This window comes from Dendrobates tinctorius, unplaced genomic scaffold (assembly GCF_039654945.1).
Source record: "Dendrobates tinctorius isolate UK_male_01 unplaced genomic scaffold, ASM3965494v1 ptg000103l, whole genome shotgun sequence".
Lineage (NCBI taxonomy): Eukaryota > Metazoa > Chordata > Amphibia > Anura > Dendrobatidae > Dendrobates > Dendrobates tinctorius.
This window is the reverse complement of record NW_027361771.1, coordinates 1,118,353-1,139,079: the sequence shown is the minus strand read 5'-3', so window position 1 is coordinate 1,139,079 and position 20,727 is coordinate 1,118,353. Positions and strand designations below refer to the sequence as shown.

At 49.7% G+C, this 20,727-nt stretch overlaps 1 protein-coding gene across 3 annotated transcripts in view; it reads right to left on the bottom strand.

The window, feature by feature from the left end:
- Positions 1 to 20,727, bottom strand: part of FBF1 (Fas binding factor 1) — an 86,405-nt gene that overhangs the window by 53,559 nt on the left and 12,119 nt on the right. For 2 of the 3 annotated variants that reach the window (XM_073587910.1, XM_073587912.1), the window contains 7 exons: positions 13,025 to 13,136; positions 5,742 to 5,825; positions 5,624 to 5,662; positions 1,823 to 1,903; positions 591 to 729; positions 215 to 342; positions 38 to 140 (listed from right to left, as the gene is read on the bottom strand). In XM_073587910.1, the coding sequence (XP_073444011.1) occupies positions 38 to 140; positions 215 to 342; positions 591 to 729; positions 1,823 to 1,903; positions 5,624 to 5,662; positions 5,742 to 5,825; positions 13,025 to 13,136 (686 nt within the window). The remainder of the gene's footprint in view (positions 1 to 37; positions 141 to 214; positions 343 to 590; positions 730 to 1,822; positions 1,904 to 5,623; positions 5,663 to 5,741; positions 5,826 to 13,024; positions 13,137 to 20,727) is intronic. The other variant, XM_073587911.1, reaches the window with a different exon arrangement.

The following is a 20,727-nucleotide window of genomic DNA, read 5'->3' as shown; positions in this document are numbered from 1 at the left end:
GGATAAATAAATGACAGAACTTGTTTGGCCAAAATACCTGACTGATGATCTGCGTGATGGCCGACCTTCTGGACTGAATGCCATAGTAGGTTGGTAGGAACCAAAAGCCAAGTCTTCATCTCCTAAAGGATCTCCCTTTTCTGTGAAAGGTTCCTTATTATTGTGCTTGTTCTAGTGAACATTAACTATTAAATTAAGATTACATTTCTCATACCTGCCATTTTCTGGTACTTAGGATCCAGTTTGAATTCCTTCTTTTCCCCGGTTAATGGCCTCTCCAACAGTTTGGCAGAAGTCCCTCTCCCAAGCAGCTCATCAAATTTGGAACGTCGTGATGCAGAGCTGAAAAAATAAAAATACCCAATACGTTAGGATGTGTTCGTTTTGTAGCGTCCATTTGCCGTGGGTACCCTGAATGCTTGAAAGCTCTGTCTGCGCAAGTCAACTATATCTATAGGCTCCCATTCACCTAAGAGAGGCTAATTATTCTTTATCTCTCAGAAGAGCTAATATACATTGGTAAAACTGTGTCTGGTGTATGGGGCAGTAATTAATATATCACACCAAGCTGTAATTGTACTTCCTCTTACCTCTTCTCCTTATGAGGACTTTCAAGATGGTCTCCAAATCCCAGAGCATCCATAATGTCATCAGTATCCTCCTCAAAATTCACATCGTTTTTCCTGTGAGACGCTGGGGAAGGTCTTGATGGGCTAACAATTACAGCATCTGTACGGCAACAAAGTGGAGAAATTAATGTGAAGGAATTATAATAAAACATTACATACACTACCCGAAATGCTGTGCATGCAACCCGGAAGGATATCAACATAGCATTGTCTGTAGCAAAGATGGACCACAAATTAGAGAGAACAATAAAGATAGCAATGCAAAAATAGCAAATACCACAACGTATTCATGGTGACCAGAGGTGTTCTTAAGACAGTGTGTGCTAAGATTGGTCACTTGCTAAATGAGCAAAGTGCCTTAATACTTCCCTAATCTTTATTCGAGGCGGCAATGGGTTTTTTTATGACAGTAAGTGCCAAAATTGGTCAAGAAGGATTAAAACTTCCAATAGCGCTAAACAGTGGACCGAAAAAAAGAAACAAGGGGCAATATAGCTTTGTAGCAGTTTATATACTTAGAAAATCAGAGAAAATTATCGTTAATTCCTTTATGTAAAGTACCTTGCAATTGCCCAGTGGGCACCTCCAAACCCTGCAAGTGCTCTGCTTGGAATTGTATACAAGGCCCTTGTGAAGTACTTTAAATATGGGAATAAGGTTAAAGGGAATCATAACAGCTGATTTATGCTGAAGAACCATAGGCGTTTCAAAGAGAACATACTTTTAGAAGCAGATAACTAGCTGATGCATCCATGATAACTAGTTCCAAGAGGCAAGTCCCTGGCAGCTTTTACCTGCTCCACTTGACGGAGAGGTCTATCCCCAAGCGTGTGTATAGGGAGTCACCTGTCAAAGGGGAGAGGGGCAGGGAAAAGACGCTGGGTATACACCTCTTGGATCAGTCATCCACACTGCATCTCCAAGTTGACTCTTAAAGGTATGTTTTCTCTGAAACACTGCCGCTTTTCAACATAAAACAGGTTTAGCTGCAATAACGATACCTTGGCCCATCTGTCAGGATCAATTAAATATTCTCTGCAATTCTAAAACTATGAGCAGCCACAAAGGTTTGTTCTTACTTGTTATTAGTGGTTTGACAATTTTCTGTTTCCACTTGTTGCACCAGCTATTAGCGTATCCTCTTGTTAGCAATAAAGAAATGTGTAAAATCCCTGGATATACACTTGACTTACCACTGACTTTCACTGGATTTGATTTCTTAGAAGTTTCATTATTGTCCTCAGCCAGCATCCCGTCAAGTGGTTTATTCCCATCTTTGTCCCAGGAATCAAAGAGGAAAAAAAAAGACAGTAAGCATCTTTGGGGGCTGTCCTATCACACCTATGCATTACATGGACGGCATGTATTGCTAGAATTTTCTGAGTGGCCACACACAGCTTACTTAGCAATACAGTTGAACGATGGGGGGGTAAAAGGAGCCGCTGTGATCAGTTGATTTAGTTTAAAAAAAGGGGTTGTCTTTAAATGTAGCTTTAAGGAAACAGGTTTCAAACCATTTGGAAAATTGATCACTTCCATCGCTGTGTTCTCCTCCAGGAGGGCAGCATCATTGGAGCCTAGCCGCATCTTTTCCAAGAGCCAGGCACTAAATAGTGTAAATGCTGCTATGGGGTGGTAGTTGCATTTAAGGATACCATGGTTTTAGGTGTAGTAATATACAGCTCTAGCAAAAATTAAGAGACCACTGTGACGACTCCTGGAGTGGACCCTTTGGGTCGTGGCACCAACCCGCCCAGGGCGAGCTGACCTAGTGAGGACCACCCCCTATACAGGGAGTGTCAGGGGCAAGCAGGGGGTTAGGTACCACGACTGCTGGCACCAGGCGGCCAGCTCACAGGAGACACGAGTGAGTGTGTCTGCAGGAACGTGCAAAGCGGGATGCGTGCAAAGGAGCACGCCAGAATACAGAGCTAGACAGCAGGTGTGCCAGGAGGCACAACAGAGCACTGGAACGGAGTACAGGATAGAGCGAGTGCCAGAAGGCACAACAGAGAACCAGGCAGAGTGCAGGATCAGAGCGTGTGCCAGGAGGCACAACAGAGTACAAGGCGGAGTGCAGGATCAGAGCGTGTGCCAGGAGGCACAACAGAGTACAAGGCAGAGTGCAGGTTCAGAGCGTGTGCCAAGAGGCACAGCAAAGTACAAGGCAGAGTACAGGTTCAGAGCAAGTGCCAAGAGGCACAATAGAGTACAAGACAGAGTACAGGTTCAGAGCGTGTGCCAAGAGGCACAATAGAGTACAAGGCAGAATGCAGTTTCAGAGCGTGTGCCAAGAGGCACAATAGAGTACAAGGCAGAGTGCAGGTTCAGAGCATGTGCCAAGAGGCACAATAGAGTACAAGGCAGAGGACCCGAATACAGTGCACAGCCAGGCAGGGACACGGCAGACCAAGCCAGGAAGTACAACAATAATCAGGCACCTCCCATAGGAAGAGGTAGCCTGATATAGCACCTGAGTCCTAGAACTTCCGGGTCAAGTCCTCCAGTATCATAGAGAGGACAAGACCAAAGACAGAGCTGGGCAGAGCGCGCGTGCACACATAGCGCAACCATGGAGCTAGGAGCGAGAGGTGCGCGTGCGCGCCCGACGGGACCCTCGGAGCGGCCGCGGCACCGGAGGTGGTGACGACGAACCCGAGGTCCCGCCCCCAGGTGGGAGCGGCGTGACAGGCAGCGTGACAACCACCACATCAAAACCCTGTCATGGGCAGCCCATTCTCCAGACCTGAACCCCATTGAAAACCTCTGGAATGTAATCAAGAGGATGATGGATAGTCACAAGCCATCAAACAAAGAAGAACTGCTTAATTTTTGCGCCAGAAGCAGTGTGAAAGACTGGTGGAAAGCATGCCAAGACACATGAAAGCTGTTTTTAAAAATCATGGTTATTCCACAAAATATTGATTTCTGTACTCTTCCTGAGCTAAAACATTAGTATTGTTGTTTCTAAATGATTATGAACTTGTTTTCTTAGCATTATTTGAGGTCTGCAAGCACTGCATTTTTGTGATTTTGACCATTTCTCATTTTCAGAAAAAAAATACAAAATTTAGTGCTTGGAAATTCGGACACATGTTGTCAGTAGTTTATAGAATAAAAGAGCAATTTACATTTTACTCAAAAATATACCTACAAATATAAAAATTTGACAAACTGAACATTTGAAAGTGCTCTCTTAATTTTTGCCAGAGCTGCATTCTTTTTAGATCAACTGCATACAGTGCTATTAGTAGGAAGTTTTTTGTGCAATTTTTACAGTGCAATTATTGTTATGATCATTATGAAGTCTACAAATCAAGACTTTGTTCACACGTACGGCCTCCAAAATCCACATAACATTCACTAAAAATCTGTAGGTACGACCATTGCTTCATTAACTGTTCATTATCTGTTTTCTGATCGGATGATATTATGTTTTAAGCACATACTTTTTTTCCTCCCTTTGTCCAAGAGCCATAACTAAATCAAATTGCTTTCTTTTTTTTTTCAATTTTGTTTTTACAAAGTTCATTGTGCGATAAAAATGAGCTGGCATTATGATTCTACAAGTCAGTATGATTACTGCGATATCAACCTTGCAAAGTTTTTTTTTTTTATGTAGTGTAACAAAAAAATTACATTTTGTAAAAAAAACAAAAAACAAATAAATTGGTTTATGTCGCCATTTCCAGAGACCCATAACCTTTATACTCTTCCAATCAATGCCCCTGTGCCCACTCCATACATCGGCTCACTACATGTGACTTACGAGTCACAAGTCATATCGGAGAGGGGTTAATAGCGCTGGGGTTCTGGGTTCGAATCCCACCAAGGACAACATCTGCAAGGAGTTTGTATGTTCTCCCCGTGTTTGCGTGGGTTTCCTCCCACATTCCAAAGACATACAGATAGGGAATTTAGGTTGTGAGCCCCATCGGGGACAGTGATGATAATGTGTGCAAACTGTAAAGCGCTGCAGAATATGTTAGCGCTATATAAAAATAAAGATTATTATTATTTATTAATAGCCTATAGGCGTTATAGACAGGCAATGAAGCATTGGCCGCACATGCTCAGTAAAGGCCCCGTCACACTAAGCGACTTACCAGCGATCCCGACACCGATATCAAGGTGTCAGGATCGCTAGTAAGTCGCTATGTGATCGCTGGTGAGCTGTCACACAGACAGCTTCACCAGCGATCAGCACAGCGATGACGAGCGCCCGGCATCGCTGGCTATCGCTGTAAAAAATAGAATCAAAATAAAAAATATAGTTATTCTCACCTTCCGACGTCCCGTTCAGCCATCCTGCCCCTCTCCACGCTCCGGTCCCAGTGATCCTTTGCGAGAATGACCGCGAGATGTCACGGTCTCGAGGGATAACAAAGTCTCGCGGTCATTCGTGCAAAGGATTACTGGGACCGGAGCATGGAGAGAGGCAGGATGGCTGAACGGGACGTCGGAAGGTGAGAATAACTATATTTTTTATTTTTTTTATTATTTTTTACACCTGATCGCTGGTCTCCCACCTGTCACACACAGCGATGCGTGCTGGCCAGTGGGAGACCAGCGACCAAAGAAATGTCCAGAGGTTTCTTCCAGCGATCAGCGATACCGGCAGGGGGGCCGCTCGCTGATCACTGTCACACACAGCAATCTCGCTGGTGAGATCGCTGTTACGTCACAAAAGTTGTGACTCAGCAGCGATCTCGCTACCGAGATCGCTTATTGAGACGGGGCCTTAACACTTCATTCACAAACGGGACCCCCAATGGATCAGTGGGTATCTTCGCAGCCTGACCTCCAGCAATCACAAAATTGCTTTCTGCCATGTGGTTGGGTGGTAATTGCCATTTACAAGACAACCCCCTTTAAGTTATTTTATTCGGTTATTGTTTCATGTTTTTTCTACTTTTTTACTGATCTCTTTAAATAAATGAATGAATATAAAATAAAATGTACACATATGAAAAAATTCACTAGAATTGCATTACCTGCATTATGTAATGCTGATTCTAAGTCCTGAGCACCTTCTGATAAGCATTAAGAGATAGAGAAGGAGGTGAAATGAAGGGTATACTGCTCTCTATCTATACATGTCTTGTCACTTACCATCAAATGAGAATTTCTTGTAAAGTCTGGATTGCCCAACAGGTGCAAACATTGGTTTCTTCTCACTTTCAGGTGCTGAGGTCCCTGTTAGACAATAAACAGCATTTGGGGGTTTCAGGGTATTTTCTCAATCAATGTTATCACTTAATCCTTTACATAACAATACATTTTTGCACCTGCTTTGCTTGAGTCTTTAGAATAAGCATCCTAGTGTGTGGTTAAGGAATAACACTATTTCTGGTCATTACGCAAGTTGTAACATTAGATCACACATACATAAAACTCGAAGGTCTTAGGGACTGTATTGCATGTATGTGCTGCATCCAGATTCACGGACCAAACACTGATCCGAAACACTGATGACAACAGTACCATTTTTTCATGTACGTGTTTAAACCAAGGCAAATCGGGCAAAACTCAAATTCACTTGTTTGTGAGGATTTAAGCAAGAAATTCTCTGCAAATTTAAAGCGATTTTCATTAATAGATATTGGAATAATAATAACTTCCACTATTGGATGTGATTAAATAAAATGTTCCTGTGCTGAGATAATCTTATAAATGTGCCCCTGCTGTGTACTGTGTAATGGCTGTGTCTGACCGTACAGGGACCTGGTCTGATCATACCACAGCTCCTGGGCAGGGGAGGAAGCAAAAGAGAGGATACAGACAGGACAGCAGGGGATGTCACAGCTGATTCTGTCAGTGAGGTAAAACATGTTTAATATCAAGCAGAAAATCCTTTACCTCAAACCAGCTGTGATCCCTTGCTGTCCTATCTGTATCCTCTTTTGCTTCCTCCACTGGCCAGGAGATGAGGTATGTGCAGACCATGCGTTGGATCCAAAGAGCATAAGGTGAAGACATGCCCAGTGACCTTACACGCATGCGCAGAACTCTCTCAGGCCTAGTCAGTGCGGGAAGTCTCAGCCTAGTGTAAGAGAAAGCGCAGCGGAGATAACAAGATGTGGCAAGGCAAGGACCAGACAGGTGACTGTGAGAAGTGAAGGGGCCGGTGAGGACATTATAAGGATTTTTTTTTTTAAATGTAACATTTTGATGACCCTACAGTTCAGTTAAATGGCAGCTGGCCCTCTAAGGTTTATTTTGTTCAATCTGCGCTGAAGCCTATTACAAAAAAAAAACAGGATTTTTTGGGTTGCTTACCGTAAAATCTGTTTCTCGGAGCCTTCATTGGGGGACAGAGACCATGGGTGTATGCTGCTGCCACTAGGAGGCTGACACTATGCACAAAAAAAGGTTAGCCCCTCCTCCGCCGTATACACCCCACCGACCGGCAGGAAGTTCCTCAGTTAGTGAGAAAGCAGTAGAAGTAACAGAATAGATTGAGAACAGAACAAACAACTCAACTGTAACAAACCGACAAACATAAGAACAGGAGTTGTAGAACATGGGAGGGTGCTGTGTCCCCCAATGAAGGCTCCGAGAAACAGATTTTACGGTAAGCAACCCAAAAAATCCTGTTTTCTCGTTCGCCTTATTGGGGGACACAGAGACCATGGGACGTCCCAAAGCAGTCCCTGGGGTGGGAAACAAACTTCCATCAGGCCAGTGGACTCGCCACCGCAGCCTGCAGAATCCTTCTACCTAGGCTGGCGTCGACCGAAGCGTAGGTGTGGACCCTGTAGAATTTCACAAAGGTGTGAACCGATGACCACGTTGCAGCCTTGCAAAGCTGCAGCGCGGAAGCTCTGTGGCGCACCGCCCAGGAGGCGCGCACCGCCCAGGAGGCACCCACCGCCCGGGTAGAGTGCGCTCTGACCCCTGGAGGGGCCACTCGATGCTTGACCCGGTATGCCTCCAAAATTGCCGATCTGATCCAGCGCGCAATAGTGGCCTTTGAGGCTGGGTGACCTTTCCTCGCCCCGTCAGGAATGATGAACAGAGAGTCTGACTTCCGCAAGGAAGTCGTCCAGGCTAGATAGACTCTCAATGCCCTGACTAGGTCCAGCTTGTTCAAGGACCGCTCCCGAGGGTGAGCTGGGCTCGGGCAGAAGGATGGCAGAACAATGTCCTCATTAAGGTAAAACGAAGATACCACCTTCGGAAGAAAAGAGGGCGGAGGCCGCAGAACTACCTTGTCCTGATGAAGGACCAAAAAAGGAGAGCGGCAAGAAAGTGCTGCTAATTCCGACACGCGCCGGATGGAGGTAATGGCCACCAGAAAGGCCACTTTCCAAGAAAGGAGGGAAAGGGAAACGTCCCTGAGAGGTTCAAAAGGAGGACCCTGCAGAACCTGAAGAACCAAATTAAGATCCCAAGGATCCACGGGCGCTCGGTACGGAGGAACCGTGTGAGCCACACCCTGGAGGAAGGTTTTGACCTGGGGCCGGGAGGCCAGCGTTTTCTGAAATAAAATGGACAGTGCCGAAACTTGACCCTTCAAGGAACTGAGAGCAAGCCCCGCATCCAGCCCTGCCTGCAGAAACGCCAGAATAGAAGGGAGCGAAAAAACCAAGGGCGCGATGTCATTGGTCTCACACCAGGAGAAATAGGCTTTCCAAGTACGGTAATAGATCTTCGAAGAAGAAGGCTTTCTGGCGCGGATCATGGTATGAATCACCCGATCAGAGAATCCTGCCCGTCTCAAAACCTCGGTCTCAACAGCCACGCCGTTAAATTGAGCGACCGAGAATTGGGGTGGCAAATCGGGCCTTGAGACAGCAGATCTGCCCTGTCGGGAAGCTTCCAGGGGGCGTCCGCGAGAAGGTTGACAATGTCCGCGAACCAAGACCTTCTGGGCCAATTCGGGGCGATGAGGATGACTAGAATCCCCTCTGCTTTGATTTTCTTCAACAACTTGGGAAGAAGAGGCAGAGGAGGGAACAGGTAGGGGAGCTCGAACTGTGACCAAGGGACGGCCAGAGCGTCGGCGCCCACTGCCAGAGGGTCCCGAGACCTGGACACGAATTGTGGGACTTTCCTGTTGAGGCGAGATGCCATGAGGTCTACATCCGGAGTTCCCCACCGACGGCAGAGCAGATGAAACACCTCCGGATGTAGGGACCATTCCCCTGCCGCGAGACCCTCGCGGCTGAGGAAATCGGCGGCCCAGTTGTACACGCCGGGAATGTGAACCGCGGAAATCGTTGGAACAAAGGTCTCTGCCCATTGAAGAATTCTGGACACTTCCGCCAGAGCTGAGACACTCCGTGTCCCCCCTTGGCGGTTGATATACGCCACCGCTGTGGCATTGTCTGTCTGAATCCTGACAGGCAGGCCCTTGAGGCGCCTTTCCCAGTGGACGAGAGCTAGATGGATCGCTCGTATCTCTAGGACATTGATCTGCAGAGCTGATTCCTGAGTCGACCATCGACCCTGAACAGTGTGATTGCGGAACACTGCACCCCAGCCGATGAGGCTGGCGTCCGTAGTGACAATCTGCCAGTGAACGGGAAGAAAAGACCGCCCCAAGAGAATGAGGGGAGACGTCAACCACCAGTTGAGAGACCGCTTGATCCGGCATGAAAGGCGAACCGGACGATCCAGAGACAGAGCCGACCTGTTCCACCTGGACAAAATGGCCTGCTGGAGTGGCCTGGCGTGAAATTGGGCAAAGGGAACTGCCTCTATCGCCGCCACCATCTTCCCCAGGACCCTCATGGCTGTCCTGAGGGATGGAAATAGTGTGATCTGTAATGATCGCACGCCCTGCTGCAGGGAAAGGATCTTGTCTTGTGGGAGAAATACCCTTGACCGACGAGTGTCGAACAGAAGGCCCAGAAACACGATCCACCCAAAACTGGACAGGGTGTCTAGAACGATCGCCACACTTAGGCGGGCCTGTTGAAAGGAGGGAGCCTTGATCAGGATATCGTCGAGGTACGGAAAAAGAACGAGACCTCTGATCCTCAACAAGGCCATCAACGCCGCCATAATCTTCGTGAAGACTCTGGGAGCGGTGGCGAGCCCGAAAGGAAGCGCGACGAACTGGTAATGTTCGTGGTGAATCGCAAACCGCAGGAACTTCTGATGTCCGTGAAATATGGGCACATGTAGATAGGCATCTCGGATGTCTATGGAACCCATGAATTCCTGCTCCTCCATGGAAGCAATTACCGAGCGTACAGACTCCATCCGGAAGTGGCGAAGGCGAACTCTCTTGTTGAGTAACTTGAGATCCAAAATGGGCCGAACTGCCCCGTCCTTTTTCGGCACCACAAACAGGTTTGAATAAAACCCTGTGAAGCGTTCCGATTCGGGAACGGGCACAATCACCCCGGAACTGAGAAGAGAGGCGATGGCCGAACCGAACCCCGGGACCAAGGCCGGATCCCTCGGCGGACGGGATTGGAAGAAGCGATCCCGTGGAAGAGAAATGAACTCTATTTTGTATCCTGTTGATACAACCTCTCTGACCCAAGCGTCCTCTACTGAGGCGAGCCAGACGTCGCTGAAGAAAAGAAGTCGACCTCCCAATTGGAAGGGACCCACGGGAGACCGATGGTAGTCATGCGGATGTAGACCGTCCAGATCTAGATCTGGACGGTCTTCCCTGGGAAGAGTGGGACCGCCAGGACGGAGTGGGCCTGAAGGAAACCTTCTTTCTTTCCTGACGTGCCTGTGGCCTTTGCTGGTTGGAAGGGTTTTCCGCCGTATTGAAACGGCGGAAAGTCCGAAAGGGACGAAACTGACGCCTTGGAGGAGGTCTGCGAGGCTTGGAGGGGAGAAGAGAACTCGTACCTCCGGTAGCGTCCTTAATAATCTGATCCAATTGTGATCCGAAGAGACGCACTCCCTGAAAAGGCAGATTGGTCAGAGACTTTTTAGAGGACAAGTCCGCCTGCCAGGCCTTGAGCCAAATTGTACGTCGGATTGCCACGATGTTACTTGACGCCTGAACTGCGCAAGATGCGGCATCCAAGGAGGCAGAAAGCAGATAATCCCCCGCATGGGAAATCTGATTGGCGAGATCGGCCAAATGCTCTGGTCGTGCCTTATCCAGAATGCCCTGCCGAAGGTCGTCTGCCCAAGTGGATATGGCCTTTGCTGCCCAAGAAGAAGCAAAGACTGGATATACCGCTGCTGATGCCGCTTCGAAGGCAGATTTTGCTAGAGATTCTATGATCCTATCATTAGAATCTTTTAGAGACGCCACACCTGACAGCGGAAGGACCGTATTATTAGAAAGTCTGGACACGGGAGGGTCCACCGAGGGAGAAGCGGCCCAGTTGTCCGTGAGCTCTTTAGCAAACGGGTACAGCACGCCGAGACGCTTTCCTCTTTGAAAGCGTCTGGTCGGATCTTCTCTCTCCTTTGTAAAAATCTTTCCAAACTCAGAATGGAAGGGAAACACCCTGGATGGTGTTTCCGCCCGTCTGAACGAAACCTCCTGATCTGAGGATTTCGCAGGGGCGTCAGCGATGTCGAAGGTATGGTGAATCGCGGCAATGAGGTTTTGCACCGTAACCTTCATGTTCGCATCCTGGTCCGAATCCAGCTCTAAGACCCCTTTCGATTCCGAAAGCGCTTCGCCTGACTCGGGAGAGGAGGCCCGAGAGGGAGACTGCTGGGGACTATGGGGTGAGGTAGGACGAGGGGAGGACTCCGCCTGGAGGTCCTGCCTGGGCCTCTTGCGACTGCCGCTGGCTGGCTCAGATGGGACGTCCTGAGACGTGCTGGGTCCCGCCGAAGCTCCCAAGGGCAACTTGTCCAGAACGGCTACTAGGGACTGAGACACCTTGGTGAGGTCTGCCACTGACTGTGATAGAGAGGAGGCCCAGCCCGGCATGGGGGGCTCACTCACCACTGGGGCTATGGATGGCTCCTGAGCGGCGTCGGGCTGGATTGGATTGCTACAGTCCAGGCAGAGGGGAGTGGACTGACCTGAGGGAAGTTTGCGATTGCAAGAAGAGCACGCAAAGTACTTGACTAAGGTGCCAGAGGAGGCAGGGGGACGAGCGTGGTCAGACTTAGAATTAGACATACTGACGGACAGTCACTGAAGCCTTGCCGGAAGGTTGGGGGACAGGAGGCAGAGGAGGGTGTCAGTCTGCAGTATACAGAGCTACTCACGGTCCGGTGTCCTATCGCAGCTTCCAATAAATGGAGATGCACGGTTCGTCCGGCTTGCAGGGGCACGGCTGAGGGAACAGCGTCCGGCTGACAGGCTGCGAAAATGGCGGCAGCCAGAGAGGAGCTGAGCAGGAAGCGCGCGCTTTCCTGCAGATGCAGAGAAGGGAGGTAGGCGGGGCTAGGCGCCGATGATAAAAATGGTGCCGCCCGCTAAGATGGTAGGGTGGGAGGGACGGCGCCGCCTCCGGGACGCTCAACCTGAGGGGAGAAGGCCGTGGGCGGGCTTAGAGCGGGCGGGAAGGAAGCCCGCCCGAGAATGGAGAAGGGGGGCGTGGCCGCGACGCCGGACAAGGCCCCAGATGAAGCCGGGGCCTGGATTAGAAGAGGCGGCCGCCTGTCAGCACAGGGCGGCGCGGAGGCGTCGCAGAACCGCGGCGGTGGCTGCTACTGAGGACAGCTAGGACCCGGCAGAGGGGGGGGAAGAGCTGTCCGATAACCAGCCAGGGCTAAATAGCTGCAGCGGCCGCCTGGAGGCGACGCGGAGGCGTCGCAGCACTGTCACAGCGACCGCTGCCGAAGAATCCATGGAGTGGCCTGGCGTGGAACCCGCAGGGGAGAATGGGACTCAGGTCTCATACTTACCCTCCTGATCAGTTTCATCCAGCGTACTGTTTCAAGGAGAGTATCCTGCGCCTCAACCGACCGACCGGCTCTGGTAGGCGAGTGGGTGGGAGACGGGGAGCGAGGACCATCTGGAACGCCACATCCATGTTAGGGGTCTTGGTCCTGCTGTAGACTTATGAGGATACGGGGTGGCAGTACACGCCGTACTCATAGTCTCTTTGTGGGACTACAGATGTGACTATTCACACTGTATCCCTCCGGAAAAACCTGAAAAGAAACGACGCACATCGAGGTAGATATGGGTCTAATCAAAGACCCGTGTACACCTCCTACTGACACTAAGCTAAACTGAGGAACTTCCTGCTGGTCGGTGGGGTGTATACGGCGGAGGAGGGGCTAACCTTTTTTTGTGCATAGTGTCAGCCTCCTAGTGGCAGCAGCATACACCCATGGTCTCTGTGTCCCCCAATAAGGCGAACGAGAAAAAAAAAATCTACATTTTGGTGAAATTCTCTAAATTCTACGTTTTCCCTACGGTAGCAAGATCAGGAACTTTATGGAGGTACTGGTAGCTCCTATATAAAAATGGTTGCCTTGCAAAAAAAAACAAAAAAACTCTTTACCTCTTTTAGCACCTATTGCTTTGACACTGCTTTTGGCTTGACTAGAATTCTTTGCAGGGGCTGATTTTGGCTTTCGGGATTCAAACAACTCTGCATCCATGTCATCTAAGTCCTGTAAGATGAAGCATCAAACTCCATGTAATTGTTCACCAAGGAACCAGTAGATTAAGTAGCAATTCACAATATGGAAATAATCGTGACACAGATAAATAACCACACATATTGTGATCAGGTATTAAACAAAGAGGAATAACACATGGGTATTCAGCTGAATAGATTTTAACCATTATTTAATCTGATAGAAAAAATACAAGGCTGTGGCTTGGCTGCTGTAATACTTACAGTTTACCATGCGAAATTAGAATCTGGACCTTTTACCTTTTAACAGCCCAATAAAAGGAATTATGGACATCCTGCTATTAAATGAAGGACCCCCGTTACATATTCTAACATATCTGAGATCATCGGAGGAGCAGAGGGACGCCCATCAATTGCACAGAAAGTCCCATAAAGGGAGTAATTAAAGGGGTTTTATAAAGTTTCGGAAAACCTGTCTTGCAGCTTGTTATAAAAAAGGAGATTTTTGTGTACTCACCGTAAAATCTCTCTTAGCCTTTAATTGGGGGACACAGAACCGTGGGTGTTATGCTGCTGTCCACTAGGAGGCGACACTATGCATAATCTGAAAAAGATTAACTTTGGCTCCTCCTCTGCAGTATACACCCCTGGACGGCGTCAGCCTTCTCCAGTTTTGTGCCAAAGCATAAGGAGGAACGTAATCAAATAACATAACCATGCCTGTAAGAAGGCTACTATGTACGAGCTCAAAGAACAATATGAGAACTCAACAGTAAACAACGGCCCGTAAGGGCAACAGGGTGGGAGCTGTGTCCCCCAATTAAAGGCTAAGAGAAAGAGATTTTACGGTGAGTACACAAAAATCTCCTTTACTCTGTCGCCTAATTGGGGGACACAGAACCGTGGGACGTCCCAAAGCAGTCCCTGGGTGGGAAGCAGTGGACGAATATTGTGTTGACAGTTCCCAGACTTAGGGTACTGCCGCCTGCAGAACCAGTCTACCCAGGCTCGCATCCGCTGAGGACTGGGTATGAACACTGTAGTGTTTCGTAAACGTGTGTAGGCTAGTCCAAGTGGCCGCCTTACACACTTGTTGTGCCGAAGCCTGATGCCGAATGGCCCAGGAGGCCCCTACTGCCCGTGTAGAGTGTGCCGTGATACCGGCTGGAAGAGGGGAACTGTTAAGTCGGTAGGCCTCATGTATGGTGGACTTAATCCACCTGGCAAGGGTAGCCTTGGAAGCCGGCAGCCCCTTGCGACTACCTTCCGGAAGAATGAAGAGGGAATCAGATTTCCGGAAAGGTGCAGTCCTGGACACGTAAATTCGCAATGCTCTGACGAGGTCAAGCGTATGCAGAGCCTTCTCCACTCTATGAACCGGAACCGGGCAAAGGGATGGCAGTGAAATGTCCTCATTGAGGTGAAAGTTGGACACAACCTTCGGAAGGAAGGATGGTACCATGCGGAGAACCACCTTGTCCTGGTGAAAGGCTAGGAAAGGCCGTCTGCAGGAAAGTGCTGACAATTCCGACACTCTGCATAACGAGGTGATCGCCACTAGAAAAACCACTTTCTGAGACAGAATGGAGAGTGGAACTCCTCTAAGAGGTTCGAAGGGTGGAGCTTGCAATGCTGTCAGGACCAGATTGAGGTCCCACGTATCCAGCGGACGTTTGTAGGGAGGAACCAATCGGGAAACTCCCTGGATGAAAGTCCTTACTTGCGGTTTAATAGCAATGCGCTTTTGAAAAAGGACTGAAAGCGCCGACACCTGACTCTTAAGCGAACTTAGGGATAGCTTGGCATCTAGGCCCGATTGAAGAAAACCTAGTACCTTCGGGAGGGAATAAGGGAGTGGGACTTGTCCATGAGATTCGCACCAAGAAAAGAAAGCTCTCCAGGTACGATAATAGAGCTTGGCGGAGGCCGGCTTCCTTGCCCTGATCATAGTTGCAATGACTGCCGGTGAAAAACCTGCCTGGGTTAGAATCCAGGTTTCAAGGGCCATGCCGTCAAATTGAGAGCCCCTGAATTCTGGTGGAAGAACGGACCTTGAGACAGAAGGTCGTGACGGTCGGGTAGACGCCAGGGGGCGTCTGCTGTAAGTTGGACGATGTCGGCGTACCATGTACGTCTGGGCCAGTCTGGCGCGATGAGGATGGTCGGAACTCCCTCTTGCTTGATCTTCCTCACGACCCTGGCGATTAGGGGGAGGGGTGGAAAAATGTACAGGAGTCGGAACTGGGACCAGTCCTGGACCAGGGCATCCGCTCCGAGCGACCGCGGGTCGTGTGTCCTGGCCATGAAATTGGGGACCTTGGTATTGAGATGGGATGCCATTAGGTCCACCTCCGGGGTTCCCCAGCGTTGACAGATCTGGCAAAAAATCTCGGGATGGAGAGACCACTCCCCCCGAGTCCATTCCTTGCCTGCTGAGGAAGTCGGCTTCCCAGTTTTCTACACCCGGAATGTGTACCGCAGAAAGTACCGACCTCGTGTCTTCCGCCCAGCGGAGGATATGAGCCACTTCTCTCATCGCCTGGGCGCTGCGGGTCCCGCCTTGGTGGTTCACGTATGCCACAGCCGTGGCATTGTCCGACTGTATCCGTATGTGCGAGACTGCAAGCAAGTGATGAAAGGCTCTCAGTGCCAAGAGAATGGCCCTGATTTCCAGAACATTGATGGGCAATGTCACTTCCCTCGGTGACCACTTGCCCTGTGCCCTGTGATGTAGGTGCACCGCCCCCCAGTCTGTCAGGCTTGCATCGGTAGTCAGGATCTTCCATTGTCCTGAGAGGAATGGCTTCCCTCGTGTAAGCGAGGTTGGTTTGAGCCACCAATGCAGGGACCTCCTGGTTGATGACGTCAACCTGAACTCCCTGTCGAGGGAGAAGGGGTTCCTGTCCCAAGATCTGAGTATGGCTAGTTGAAGGACCCTGAGGTGAAACTGGGCAAATGGCACTGCCTCTATTGCTGCTGCCATCCGGCCGAGGACTCTCATGGCAAACCGGAGAGATCGAGGAGGACTGCGAAGGAGTGTGCGAACTCCCAGATGGATGGCCAGTGTCTTGTCCTTGGGAAGGAGCACCAGGCCCCTGGCGGTGTCGAATACCATTCCCAGGAATGTTAGAGTCCGAGTTGGGATAGTCGACGATTTCTGTAGGTTGACTAGCCATCCCAGGCGACTCAGAGTGTCTAGTGTGATTGAGACACTGACCTCGCAGTCTTTGAAAGTGGGAGACTTGATGAGGAGGTCGTCCAGGTACGGGACGACTAGGATGCCTCTTGAGTGCAGGACGTCCATGGTGGCCGCCACGACTTTGGTGAACGTTCTTGGAGCCGTGGCGAGTCCGAACGGAAGGGCGACAAACTGGTAGTGGTTTTGGTTGACCGCGAACCTGAGAAACCTTTGGTGGGCGGGAGCAATTGGTATGTGGAGATACGCATCCTGTATGTCTATGGAGGCGAGGTATTCTCCCTGGTCCATGGATGCAATGATGGACCGGAGGGACTCCATGCGGAAATGACGGACCCGTACGTAATTGTTGAGCTGTTTTAGGTCCAGTATGGGTCGGACGCCACCTCCTTTCTTAGGGACTACAAACAAATTTGAGTAGAATCCTCAGAATCTCTCGTTCACGGGAACCGGCACCACAATTCCTGATTGAAGGAGAGAGGAAACCGCTTGGTGGAAAGCACAAGCCTTTTCTGGTGGTGTTGGAGGAATAGAAAGGAAGAACCGGTTCGGTGGAACGGAAGTGAACTCTATCTTGTATCCGGAAGACACTATTTCCCTGACCCACCAGTCTTCTGTAATAGGCAGCCAGACTTGCTGAAAGAGTAAAAGTCGGCCGCCTACTGGTGGGGTGTCTTCCGGAGGTCGCGAGTCATGATGAAGCAAAGTTCTGAGGTTTTCCTCCCTTGGGTTTCGCTTGGCCTGCTTTCGACTGCCAAGCCCTGTCCGGTCGCTGCTGCGTCCGTGGGTTGTCCCTGCGTGGAGAACGGTTACGGTTTTGCACTGGGCGCGAAACGGACCAGCCCGAGGAGTTCCGAAAGGATCGGAATCGCGTCTGGTTTCTTCGTTTAAACGTGCGTTTCGGTTTTAGTTGAGGGAGAGAGGTACCCTTACCCCCAGTGGCATTGGCTATCATGGTGTCCAACTTTTCGCCGAAAAGTCTTCCAGTAAAATACGGAAATCGCGTGAGGGACTTCTTTGAGGCCGCATCCGCTTTCCATTCTCGCAGCCAGAGGATGCGTCGGATCGTGATGGCGTTTGATGCTATTCCCGCTACACCTCTGGCGGAATCCAGGGCTGCATGAATCATGTAGTCTGCTACCACTGCTATCTGGACCGCTTGGTCCGAGAGCTCAGGATTTGAAGCCTGAAGACCCTCCTGTAGTTTTTTGGCCCAAGCCAGGATGGCCTTGGCTGCCCAAACTGAAGCAAACGCAGGGCCCAGAGAGGCGCCTGCCGCTTCGAAAATAGAACGAGCCATGCGTTCTACTTGCCGGTCTGCTGCGTCCCTGAGGGTTGAGCTATCCGGCAGAGAGAGTAAAGTCTGCGCTGCTAGCCTAGAAACCGGAGGGTCCACTTCAGGTGGATCTGTCCATTGTTTGGTGTCTTTCTGTGGGAAGGGGTACTTCGCTTCCAAATATTTGCGATTAGCGAATTTTTTCTCAGGCTGCGCAAACTGTTTGGTAAGTATTTTCTCAAACTCATGGTGATTAGGGAAGACCTTAGGTGGTTTCTGAACACTTTCGAAGCAAATCCTATGTTCTGGGACTTCCGGGGCCGACTCTGGAATTTTTAGCACCCGATGAATGGCAGAAATTATGTCCTCAACTAGCGCTGTATTGCTAGGGGGAGAAGGTACCACGGACTTGTCCGTTTCGTTATCTGAGTCGGAGTCACAGATGCCCTCCGAATCCTGTGCCTCGCTAAGGTGATCCCTGGAGGGCGACCTGGGGCGGGGGTCTTCTGTGGTGGGGGATCCCTGTGGTAAATTGCACTGTCTGTCTGTGGCAGGGGACTGCCCAGGAGACCTGGAATGACGCTGTCTCTCCCTGGAGGGGGACGACCTTGTGCTATAGTGCGACTCAGGTGATCGAGACCTGTGGGTCCGCTTACGTCTGTGAGAGTCGGAAGCAGCATGTTCCTGAGACAAGCTGTCCGTTTGCAGTGTACCGTCCATAGCCGGGGCCCGACTCTGCAGAGCTTGCAGCAATGTAGCAGTTAGGTTGTCTATGGACTGTGTCATGGACTGAGACATCTGAGTTGCCCATTCCGGCGTGGCCTGTGACACTGAAGCGTCAGTAGGGACTCCCTGGGGTTCTGACCCAGAGTTCAGGATGCAGTCCCGGCAGTGCGGATACGTGCTGCCACTAGGGAGCGTGGCTTTGCAGGCTGTGCAGAATGCATAGAAACATTCCTGCCTGGTTCTCTTCCTTGAGCCCGGCATAGTGCACAGAGGCTGGCTATAAGGGATCGTACAGGGGTGGCTACGCAGAGGGAACCCACAGAGAGCCTTATAGGAAGTATAGATTCACAGCTGAGTAATGAGAACCCAGCTGTGAGCTTACCCCACCGGTGTGCCCCTAGGTCCAGCGCCGACAGATCCCAGTTCTGTGCCCCCCGGAGACCGCTGTGATGCTCCTCTCCTGGATCTCATCCAGAAAAAATGGCCACCGGGACTCTGAGGAGAGGGAGGAGGGGGCGGAGAGCTGAAAAGGGCGCGCTGGCTGTGTAAAAACGCCCCCTTTCTGCCTCAATCCGCCCCCCAGAATGGTCGACTGGATAGCGGTGGGGGTAGCAGGGGTAGCGGTTTCTGTATGTGGGGCCCGTGAAGCGCTATGGAGCCGCTGCTGCTGCAGAGACAGGGACGCAGAAAAAGCCCTGTCTCTGCTGTGCAATCCAGTCCGCACCCTCCCCCGGCCCCAACAGGATCCCTAAGCCGGCCTGGGGTCCCTGGAAGCTGCGGAATGCTGCCTGATCTCCGACCCTACCTGAGGCGTCTCAACCTAATGCCCCCTGCGGGGGATTAGGGAGGGTGCGTCTGTCACCGTCAGTGGGTCTTCATCCTCGCCTCTACCTCAACCCAGACCCCTTAAAGGGGTTGGGGAAGGAGGGGGGTCTCGACCTCGAACCAGGACCTGAGGGACTGGGGAGGGAGCGACATGGGGAATAGCCACCTCGACCTCAACCGGGTACCCCTAATAGGGGACCGAGGAGGGAGCCATGCCGGGAGTCTCGCTGGAGACCCTCTTTTCTTCATCTGTATTTCCGGACGAAAAAAGGAAAAAAACGGAAGAAAAAAGGTGTGCCTCCTTGCGACACTAAGCAAAAACTGGAGAAGGCTGACGCCGTCCAGGGGTGTATACTGCAGAGGAGGAGCCAAAGTTAATCTTTTTCAGATTATGCATAGTGTCGCCTCCTAGTGGACAGCAGCATAACACCCACGGTTCTGTGTCCCCCAATTAGGCGACAGAGTAAAACAAACTGTGCTATAGTCACCCTCCACCGCTGCTCCTGGTGTGTGTTATTGTCTGCAGCGTTGACGTCACGTCGACAGCGCTGCAGCCAATAACTCACTAATGGCACAAGCCAATCAGAGCTGCTGAGCTCACTGATTGGCCACAGTGCCGACGTCTGCGCTGCAGACATTAGCAAACACTAGGAACAGCGGTAGAGGCGGAGCCTTGCACCCAGTGAGGTTGAGTAAATCACAATCTATTCTTTTTTAAAATAAACTTCAGCAGGGAGGCAATGGTTTTCCAAAACCAGAAAGTCCCTTCATGATATATTCACACAAGGCATTTTTGCAGCGCTTTTTCTGCATGAAAAACCCTGGGCGCATGGCATGATTTTTTAATGCATTTTTAAAGAATTCATTTGAATGGGTGAAAAATGCTTCCAAAACGCTCAAAAAATTGCAGCAGATTTGTAAACACACTGATGGGTTTAAAAACGGCACGTTTCATCCGTCGGAAAATCTTGGTTCCTTTAAAGAATTTAACCCCTCCAGCTGCATTTTCCATTCTGGCACATACATCTCTCTCTCTCCCTCAGTGTTTTTACAATCTGCGCAGGATCCGTTTTTTGCACATTTAGACGGATTGCAAGTGATTCTAAAAAACTGATGTGTGAAAGAGGCCTAAGCAGATTTCTCTGATAAGATTTATTACAAAGTTTTTTACATTCACCTATACTATTGATTTATGCAAAGTTTGTTAAAAGCACAGTCCCCATTTAAAGCCTACAATATGTAATAAGATACACACTCGAATTCCTTTAATCTTGCATCAATGGCACCAGTTAGGTCCTGGATTATTTCTAAATTATTAAACTTAAAATGTAAATCAAACACACGTGAAAGATAGTAAACCTTCCAGAAATTCAAATTATAATGCTAATGCAAGGTAAGCTACTAGAAAATATCCTCTTTGATTTTATCACTGTTATATGCTGTTGAAAAAAATCCTGGATTGTCAGATTTTCAAAATTATTGACTTTTGAAAATAAAGGAAATGTATTAGATACTATATTGTAAAAAAAAATTATATAGAAAACATTGTTAAATTACTTTTTTGTGACGTTTCAAAATTGGGTTTTATTATAAACAATCATA